We start from the raw sequence: 10,483 nt of genomic DNA on the forward strand, positions 1-10,483 counted from the left end.
ATGCTCCAGAATATACTCCAGTGTCCTGTTATATTTTAGATAGCAAGGAGTTTATTAAACTTCACCAAAACAATCTGCAAATTTCATTAAAATTTAATAAACTGTCTTTATTTTTAGTTAGCACAGACCTTAAACACTTAAAGCTGTAAGCTAATGATAGTTATATAAGAGCAGATGCTGCAATAAGCTGTAGTTTTACGTCTAATGGATGATGATCTGATTAGTCGACTAATCGCAAAAATAATCGGTGACTAGTCGACTATCAAAATAATCGTTTGTGGCAGCCCTAGTTGCAAAATGCACCAACCTTTGTTTTTGTTTACTTTTGTTATAAAGTGTGAATGTGCTCAGGAGTGTATTTAGTGTACATTTTTTTTAACCTCATGCCTTCCTTCCAAACTACTGAACCAGTAATCCAGTGAATGATTGTTGCCCTGAAAGGTGTCAGATTGTGAATGTTGAACAAAAGCCCCGTGGGTTAGAGTTCATTTAAAAGTCTCAAGCACCAGCAGATGTCTTAAAACTCAAAATATCAGTTTGAACTGCAGTGCTGTTAAAAGACTTGTTCAACAGGATAGGACTAATTTAAAATAACACACTTCTGTTTGTTCATCAGTATCACTTTATTTTAATAAAATTCAAATAACTGTTCAGAGTTTGTGATCCATTGGAGAAAAAAAAAAAACCCACAACATTTGACACCAGAGGTCTGTATGAAATGTGAACAAGTGAACATTAAAAATACATTTCTAACACATATTGACCTATGAGTGCTTTCCTTTCTGCACACTGCGCCTCATCTGTTTCTCCATGGTACACAATATGACTTTCTCCATAAATACAAAAGCAGATTCATAACTCTGTTCCTAAAATGTTGTGATGCTGTGTAAAAGTTCAAATTGAGCAAATGTTTTTCATGAAACAGTAAAGTGTCCCAGTTTAAACACTTGGTAGGTTTTCTATGTTCAATACTGAATAAAATATAATGCATTCTAATGGTATTTAGATTTTACACAGCGTCACAACTTTTTTGGAACTGGGCTTGTAAACAGGATACTGACTTTGAGCCATGAGCTACACTTGACCTACTGATTCCGTGTGTGTGTACGTCTGATGCTGAGCTGCAGTGGTCTGTGAGATTGAAGTGAGGTAGATAATTGTTCTTCCATCCTTAATGGAGCACAAATGCCCAGCAGATTGAATAAGTTATGATGCATTACTACACTGAATACTTTTAGCCACTACTGCTAGTATTATAGAATTGTGTACTCAGTTTCCATCTGTCTGTAGAGGAGTGACACTGGATTTCTCAGACACAACTGAATCTGGTTCAGTTGTGTTGTCTATATGACTGAGCCTGGGCCCATCCTCTGGTTTAGCCTCTGTTTGTTGCTGCAGGGGTCCCCCAGCAGCGATAGGCCATGGTGCACTGATGGGTGGGGAAGTGCTTTGGTTGAGGGTATCGGATTGGCAGAGGGGGCAGTTTCCGGCAAGGCTGCTGCAAAGCGACCCCCAGTACTGCTCGCATTGTTCACGCAAACGGCGTCCGACCCACGTCTTGACCTCCTCTCCGCACTTCAGCAGGAAGTTCGTCAGCTCCACGTATGGCCTGGCAGGATGCGAATACATCACTGTCATCAATAAATACTTGGCTGTTTTGTCCAAATGTACATTTAGAAAAAATGTCACTTACAGGAAGTGCCAAAAACAATAGAATGTCCCAGTTTTATTCATTTTTCCATTTGAGCAATTAATGACATAATTTTGAATGCATTTATTTGTACACATATCTATCAAAACAATAAAATTGTGGCTGTTAGTAGTTAATTTGTGTGAGTTTGTGTTTCTCACCCAGGGGGAAACATTAGGTGAAACTGCACCAGGTTTTCCACGGTGTCCATGTGATCCCGCAGTGCCAGGCAGAGCTGGTGTTTGGTGTAGCACTCCCTCTGAAGCACGCACACCATCTCCTTTATCGCCGAACACCGCCGGCTGATGCAGCTGAAACGCTGCCGCAGCCCCAATGCCAGGCACCGCAACGTGTCCTTCACAAATGCTTTGCCCTGCGAGAAAAAGGAGAACAGTGAGTGGACGATTACAGGGAAACCTATATACATACACACGATTTCCCCCCCCCCCCACATAATGTTTTATTGCAACCATGTTTTTATTTCCAATAGTCTTTTCTATCAGATTCAAAGACTTTTATTTAGTTTTTTATTCTATTATTGATTTATTATTTATGTCCATGTTTGATTTATCATCTTTTCAGTCATCTATAAAGTACTTTGAGTTGGTCTAAGTTCTATGAAAGTGCTACGCAAACAAAAACAATTTGTGACAGCCTTAAATCAAGGGGTTTACCTGAAGTACTGTTTAGGAAATAAAACCATTTTTATACACAGTCCTTGATTTTTAGAGGCTGAAAAGTAACAATTTTAAAATAAGGAATTTTTTTTTTTTTTTTTTTTTAAGTAGTTGGATTAAAATGGTTTGTAGTCACCGACTGTGTGACGTCTAGAACCATCAGACATCACCAGATGCTGCATTTCCTCCCTTCAGATGGTACGTCAGTCCTATACTGAAGCCACCTTCAGTTTAAGCTCGTTTGTGGCTCTCTTTAATTTCAGTTTTATCTTCAGAGGCTGAAAACCTGCTGACTTGAAGAATATCCCATTTCTTTGCATTGAAGAACTCTTGTGCTGAATTGCTAACGCTACAGCTATTGCAATACTTTTGTTAAATCCCTTGAATTAAAGCTAAAATCTGCACTTGAATGATTTGAAACCTGTGGTGTCCAGAGACCAGAAAACCAAATGCTCTGTGAAAAACATTAGTTTTTGCTGTATGATCTTTACCTCACAATATAAAGTGCCTCAAGGCAACCGTCTTTGTTATTTGGTACCATGTAAATAGAACTGTATTGAAAAATAACTTATGACTTACAGAGAAGGGGTGAGGTTAAATAAATGTCCACTTCTTCACACTCCTTTTTGAGTATGTAAACTAAATATCTTGTAATGCATTTCACTTCATTTTTGTATACTTTAAAAGGAATATTTTTCCTAAATTACATTCTGTACACTGTTGGAAGTTCTAACAGACGCTTGGGGTAGGCTCTGAAAGCCAGACTATCCTCATCCACTTTTACAGTAGAGAGCGAGAGAAAACAAACCACAAAACCAAACCCAAACCACAACATGTTGACAGCCTGGCACAAAAACCGTTTGACCTCTGTGGATGCTCTACATAGATCTTCATGACAGCTGGTGAACTCGCCCAATCGTCAGTGTATTTGGCCAACTGCTCAACTGGCTGTGCATGTACAAAGACAAATTTGAATCTGCGAGTTAAGCAGTGAAGAAAACAGAAAAAAAAACAAAAACACGAACCTGTGGTGCCGACCTAAACAAATTTCAGATTGTCATCTATACCCTCAACAAGTGCCCCAGCAATAAGTGGTGCACACTAAGAGAATGGTAAAGGCCTAAATGCTCAACCCCTACATTGAGGGGATCCGGTGGCTCTGTAATGCTGCGGGGGGCTTTTTGCTGGCACGTATTGGGTCTTAGGGGATCTGCAAATCTCTACAAAATTCTTCTGGGTGATCATCTTTATCATGTTATGAAACATGAAGCCCTGAAGAAGTTTCCTGCAACACTTTATCCTTTAATCCACGACCATCTGTATCAGGTACATTCACTCAGAGATCTTCAAAGAACATCTTCTGTTTCTGCTCAAACTGGGGACACATTAGGCCTGCATCATTTTCGCATACATTTCTATTCTAGTAATGTGGACAGGATGTTCCTGTTCTCTCCTTTCACTTCCCCTCTCACGCTGTGCTGTAACTGTGCTGCCATGCATAACGATACACTGCTTCTTATACAACAAGCATTCCTCACAAATGACCGCAATGATGGAAGGGATTAAATGAAATAAAAACACGCATCCAGATATGCCTTCTCCAACCCTGCCCAGGCAACTTCTGAACTTCCCCTCAGCCTGTCAGTGCCCCACAGGCGTAACGACACAACTGACTTAATGAGTTTATTTTGAGTGTGAATGAATGTGAGACACACTGGCTTATCCTCACCTGCAAGTCGTAGTGTCCAGCGTTGTGCAGCAGAGTAAGACATATGTGGTCCAGCCCTCGGATTTCACAGGAGTTGTTGCTCAAACACTGAAACATCCCACAGCCAACATCAGCTGAACTCAACAGGCAACTCTGGAGCTCCGCTACGAGACACAGTAGAGATCAGCATTAACTTTCCAGGTGAATGTATGTGCCAAATAATATAATATTAAAAACAATACACATCCACTGTCAAGCCTCAGACCTTTGGCCTTCACTTTTCAGAAATTAGTATTGTGCCATACTGCAAATTTTCATATCCATCCAACACAAAGGAAATGCAGGGCCAGTAATAATAATACTTTTAACTTAAACAGGCAGCTTATGTAGGGGAGAGGAGTGTCATGATTTAGTAGATGAATCATCATCCATTTGCAAATTCTGATCACATTTTAATGACCGCTAAATTACTGTGTTTGTTTATTTCCCACAATAATTAATTAACAAACAAAGCACACCTTTCAGCTTTTCATACATTTTGACACTCATGTTTTTGGAGAGGTATACATTTTTCCATTTCCAAAACAAATAAAAATGTATTAAAACAATTCACTGGGCTACATACTGAACTTAAGATAGAAACAAAGTATCGATCCTGTCGAGCTAATATGGATCCACGTTGGTATCGACAGTATCATGTTTGGATCGAGCCCCTCAACTATCAGAAACCTATTTGTAAGTGTACAGAATGTAAATATGAGGATTTAGACATTTAAATGTTAGATAGTACTTTTTGATCAGCTTTCCTTACAGATTAGACACAAAAGCACAACCAGAATTCATACATAAGGCACACTGTCGATTTTTGAGAAAATGAAAGTATTTTAGTGAAAGGTTAGAGTCCGGAAAATACAGTATACGAGTTATGTAAGGTAGTTTGTTTCGGGCCAGGAGACAGCACAGTTTCACACACTCTTCATTTTGCACTTTATGGCGCTGTTGTAAATGGTGAAAATACTAGTGCTAGTTGCACGGCGTCAACACGTTAACGAGGTAACCGCTAACCGCAACGCTAACGCGTTGACGCCGTGCAGCCCCACGCACGGGGCGATCCGCGGTAACTCGTTAACGGAGACTTGTCGCGTTAATACAGTTATGGCGTTAACCTCATTTTAACGAGTGTAACGCTGCAGCACTAAAATAGTAATCTCCAAATGTTCTCTTTTTACAGACCAGCGCCTCTTTGATAGCTGCCGCGTCCATCTTGTCGTTAGCTGCAGGTGAAGCGATGGGGGAGGGGGAGTTGTGTTAGTGAAGGAGAGGCCGAGTAACACGTAGAGAGAAAAGCGAGACAAACTTGCAGTTCCATGAATATAATTATAACGTAACAGTCTATCTATATAAACGATATAGTCACACAGCTTATCTCGTATAAAAATATATCGATATATTTTTAAAAAACTCGATATATCGCCCAATCCTAGCTAGAAGCATACTTTAACGGGTAAAGTTAAGTGGCAAGCCGTCTTGGCTTTATGAATATGAGCTACAAGCATACTCTGATGGGCAAAGTTAAGTGGCAAACCGTCATACTAACTTAACTTTGTGCTGGAATTACTATGACAGCAGAAATGTGCATAAACTACTTACGGTAGGACGTGTTGCCAAAGTAGGATGTTTTTCAGAACACCGGGAAAGGGATACAGAGGGAATGTGCATGGACAGGGTCGAACCACCGGAGTCGCGCATTGAATTACAGTCACCAACAGCACAGGAGGTTAGAGAGGCGCGCACGGCCAACAGGTTGTCTTACAATGAGATTAAATGCGCAATAAGGGGGAGAAAAAAGTAGCACCCCTCAAGCTCTTTTTTTAGGGCCAACAAGGGCCTCGGGCATGTAAAGTTTTCTTCAAAATGCAGTTTCCGACGCTTAAATGCGACCGTTACACGACCTGTGAAAACTTGCACGTGGCGGCTCACCTGTGCTCTGCAAAGAGAGGCGCCTTCTCATCTGGCTCACTTCTTGCTCCAGAACATCATGCTGGTCGTTGGTCAGCACATGACACACCAGCAGCAGAAAAAACACAGTGGAGACAGCGGACGCGTTCACCGGCATCACTGAGGTCGAGTCAGCGTATGTGCGGTGCTCTTTTCTTCTCTTGGTAGAAGTTCGCGCAGCTAGAGCTCGAAGCCTTTGAATAACTTTACTCTGTGACGAGGAGATCGAGGCTATATATATGTAGAGCCGCAGGAGACCGGCGCGTTCACGAAGGCTGGAGCTTGGGTCTCCACCAATCACAGCCTAGCGCCGTGACCGCGCAGCACTTGCGCAGCTGAAGGTTTATCATTGATGAGAGTAAAAGAGGAACCTCCACCCCCTCACCCCAGCAGAAGATCCATGAATTTGAAAACAAAAAGAGACAAGTAGTGATTTCGGGGTTTTTTTTGGTTTCTTGGTTTAAAAAAAAACACACGAAGAAGGACCCACGGAGGACAGAAATGGGATCAGGCAGAAATGGGAAGGATCACGTTGAGCGAACACACAAAAGAAAGTGAATCCCATTCCCATCAGCTCTCCCCAGAAGTGAAAATGTTCTTATAGAGGCCGCTTGTTCCTCCAGAGTCTGCGGGGGTGTGTTTGACGGCTTGCAGCTGCTTTCTTGGCGAGGCGCAGAGGCGTGCAATGAGGAACGTGTCAGACGCGCCCGGGCTGCAGCACATTGAAAGAGCACCGCGTTTTTCCAACTGTGAGGAAATCCTACAGTTTTCCTACATCATATTAGCGTGAAACAACTTCTGCGTAAACACGCAGCATTTTTATACTAAACATCCAGGAACACTTTCACACGCGAAATACTTAATCTTTTATAGATCTCTCAAAAGGCACTAAGAAGCAGCGCAGGTAGTATGACCCGTTGTCCATGAGGACTGCTGCTGAGACTGCACAGCAGCCCACTCCGCTTTTTGAGACATTGTCCCACATTGTGATGTGTTGATCTATGGCTACATCTTTACTGACAACCAAAGAAAATGAGCAAACAGAAGTAGAAGTACCAGTGCACTGCAATAACTTCTAAAGTAACAGTTTTAGAAGTTCTTTTAATAGAAAGTGAAAATATAGATGTGCACAAAAGAGCTATTGCATAGCCTCCATTTACATTCCCAAGACTTCAAGTCAAAACTGATCTAAAGTAAAATATAGTAGCTATAGTTAATTCTCCTTCACATCTTTGATATACTAAACCTATAACCTGCACAGTTTGTGCATGTTAGGAATATCAGACCACCTTCCAGTAATCGCTCCATATTATTTCACCCTAATGTCACCAAAGACACTACTGGAGCTGGAGGCAATACTTAATGATTAATTTGAGAATACTTAGATATTTATCTGTGTGAGACTTAGTTACACATTCAAGTGTTGTTGCCACCTATTATCAAGTTTTTTGTTTGCTTCCCGTGAACAACTGGCCAATCAAAATTGGGTCAGCAGAGACTCAACTAATGTTTAATCAACTATTAAAGAACAACTTCAACTTTTTAACACCTGTCAGCCTAGAAGAAGCAACTTTTGAAACTTAGGGAACAAAATAACTGGGTTTGCATCAGAGGTTAGTGAGGGCGGTCTCTGCCTATGCAGTCACCCTTGGAAAAACCCACCAAATATTCAACTTGAGGTCAAACCACAACTTTATTGAGATAAACTAAGGTGTCTAGACTTTACATTAAGAGAACAGGCAAGGTCGTCAAATGTCATTTTGACATTGGGGAAAGAGTTAAAGAGAAATAAATCCACCAGCACTATCTGATATCAGTTAGAAAATAGCGCCAGTGCTCATATCATGTAAAATCATTCAATATAGCCAGACCCCCTTTAACACTTTATACCAACAGTAACCATAAGCTCGTGTTATTTGAGCAGGAAGGTGGAGGAGAAGCCAAAAAAACCCCAACGTGTAACAGAAAACCTGAAAAGCTGAATACATACATGAATAGCCTGTCATTCACAGCAGTCATGCCCTTACTTTTAAGCCTTGATACAATTTAAAGAAGTGAGTTTTAGCTGCACACGAACCTGCAGAGTTAACAGACGTGAACCAGTCAGAGTAACTGCAGTGGCACCTTTGCATATGCATGTTTAAGAATGTGTACAGCTCTCTCCTTTTACATATATTTTTGCAAAAACTTTCAGCTGTCAGGACAGATTTTTTTCCTACAAAATCATCGTGGCTAAATAGATTCGCAATAATTGTAGTAAAGATTAATACTACAATATAAAAATGGATATGGGTGGATATCAGGAAATCAAGGAGAACCTGTGCAGTCCTGTGTGGATGCAATTTGGTCTAAAATTTGTTGGACAAAGGAAATGATTGTAGTTTTTATTTACAGTGGCTTGCGAAAGTATTCGGCCCCCTTGAACTTTTCCACATTTTGTCACATTACAGCCACAAACATGAATCAATTTTATTGGAATTCCACGTGAAAGACCAACACAAAGCGGTGTACACGTGAGAAGTGGAACGAAAATCATACATGATTCCGAACATTTTTTACAAATAAATAACTGAAAAGTGGGGTGTGCGTAATTATTCAGCCCCCTTTGGTCTGAGTGCAGTCAGTTGAACATAGACATTGCCTGATGAGTGCTAATGACTAAATAGAGTGCACCTGTGTGTAATCTAATGTCAGTACAAATACAGCTGCTCTGTGACGGCCTCAGAGGTTGTCTAAGAGAATATGAACACCATGAAGTCCAAAGAACACACCAGACAGGTCAGGGATAAAGTTATTGAGAAATTCAAAGCAGGCTTAGGCTACAAAAAGATTTCCCAAGCCTTGAACATCCCACGGAGCACTGTTCAAGCGATCATTCAGAAATGGAAGGAGTATGGTACAACTGTAAACCTACCAAGACAAGGCCGTCCACCTAAACTCACAGGCCGAACGAGGAGAGCGCTGATCAGAAATGCAGCCAAGAGGCCCATGGTGACTCTGAACGAGCTGCAGAGATCTACAGCTCAGGTGGGGGAATCTGTCCATAGGACAACTATTAGTTGTGCACTGCACAAAGTTGGCCTTTATGGAAGAGTGGCAAGAAGAAAGCAGTTAACAGAAAACAATAAAGTCCCATTTGCAGTTTGCCACAAGCCATGTGGGGGACACAGCAAAAATGTGGACGAAGGTGCTCTGGTCAGATGAAAACAAAATGCAAAACGCTATGTGTGGTGGAAAACTAACACTGCACATCACTCTGAACACACCATCCCCACTGTCAAATATGGTGGTGGCAGCATCATGCTCTGGGGGTGCTTCTCTTCAGCAGGGACAGGGAAGCTGGTCAGAGTTGATGGGAAGATGGAGCCAAATACAGGGAATCTTGGAAGAAAACCTCTTGGAGTCTGCAAAAGACTTGAGACTGGGGCGGAGGTTCACCTTCCAGCAGGACAACGATCCTAAACATAAAGCCAGGGCAACAATGGAATGGTTTAAAACAAAACATATCCATGTGTTAGAATGGCCCAGTCAAAGTCCAGATCTAAATCCAATCGAGAATCTGTGGCAAGATCTGAAAACTGCTGTTCACAAATGCTGTCCATCTAATCTGACTGAGCTGGAGCTTATTTGCAAAGAAGAATGGGCAAGGATTTCAGTCTGTAGATGTGCAAAGCTGGTAGAGACATGCCCTAAAAGACTGGCAGCTGGAATTGCAGCGAAAGGTGGTTCTACAAAGTATTGACTCAGGGGGCTGAATAATTACGCACACCCCACTTTTCAGTTATTTATTTGTAAAAAATGTTTGGAATCATGTATGATTTTAATTCCACTTCTCACGTGTACACCACTTTGCGTTGGCCTTTCACGTGGAATTGCAACTTTAATTTAAGCAGTTTAACAAAAGTATTTCATTAACTGTTTAGGAACTATGAATATTTTATTACACAGTCAGCCATTCCAGAGGCTCAAAAGTAATCGTACAGACATACAAACATAACTGGATTGTTTTAAAAGGTTGTTTGAAAATCATTTGCAGTCATTCTCTCCCTAAACCCTATATCCAACGGACCAATGTCTTTGTGAAAAAAATTATAGACCTAACTGTACGCGCCCACTCATGTGTGTCTGTGCTATGAGCCATAATTTATATTTCTTGTTAAAATATTAAGCAATGAATTTAATTCCTAAAAAAAAAATCAGATGGTACATTTTGAATAAAGACCAGCCTCCGATGTCGTGTTTTTCTCATCTTGCACTCTATTTGTTGTGGTTAAATGTTTTGACTCGGAGTTTCATCAGTCTCCATACGAGCTAAACAAATACCTCATCTCTCTTACTCTCACTCTACTGCTCAACTACTGGCAGCTTAGCTTCATCTTCACTGCATTCAAGTGGCCTTCAGCAGGACTG

The 10,483-nt window shown here is 41.1% G+C and overlaps 1 protein-coding gene across 1 annotated transcript; it reads right to left on the reverse strand.

Moving 5' to 3' along the window:
- Positions 1-1,269: 1,269 nt before the first annotated feature.
- On the reverse strand, positions 1,270-6,191 carry stc2b (stanniocalcin 2b). The gene is made up of 4 exons (XM_085363914.1): positions 6,056-6,191; positions 4,097-4,239; positions 1,852-2,063; positions 1,270-1,609 (listed from the first exon to the last, which is right to left on the reverse strand). Exons 1-4 carry the CDS (start codon positions 6,189-6,191, stop codon positions 1,270-1,272), a joined length of 831 nt encoding a protein of 276 aa, XP_085220040.1.
- Positions 6,192-10,483: the final 4,292 nt, after the last annotated feature.

This window comes from Diplotaxodon limnothrissa, linkage group LG10 (genome assembly GCF_057381915.1).
Source record: "Diplotaxodon limnothrissa isolate DT_005_m linkage group LG10, D_limnothrissa_male_GT1.1, whole genome shotgun sequence".
NCBI lineage: Eukaryota > Metazoa > Chordata > Actinopteri > Cichliformes > Cichlidae > Diplotaxodon > Diplotaxodon limnothrissa.

What these genes read in the sequence shown, in the direction of transcription:
- stc2b (XM_085363914.1), bottom strand. Translation starts at nt 6,191, where the DNA reads ATGCCGGTGAACGCGTCCGCTGTCTCCACTGTGTTTTTTCTGCTGCTG. An exon ending in CCTCTCTTTGCAGAGCACAG is followed by an intron (nt 4,240 to 6,055) that starts GTGAGCCGCCAC and finishes TGTGTCTCGTAG; the next exon opens with CGGAGCTCCAGAGTTGCCTG. An exon ending in CTGGACACTACGACTTGCAG is followed by an intron (nt 2,064 to 4,096) that starts GTGAGGATAAGC and finishes TTTTTCTCGCAG; the next exon opens with GGCAAAGCATTTGTGAAGGA.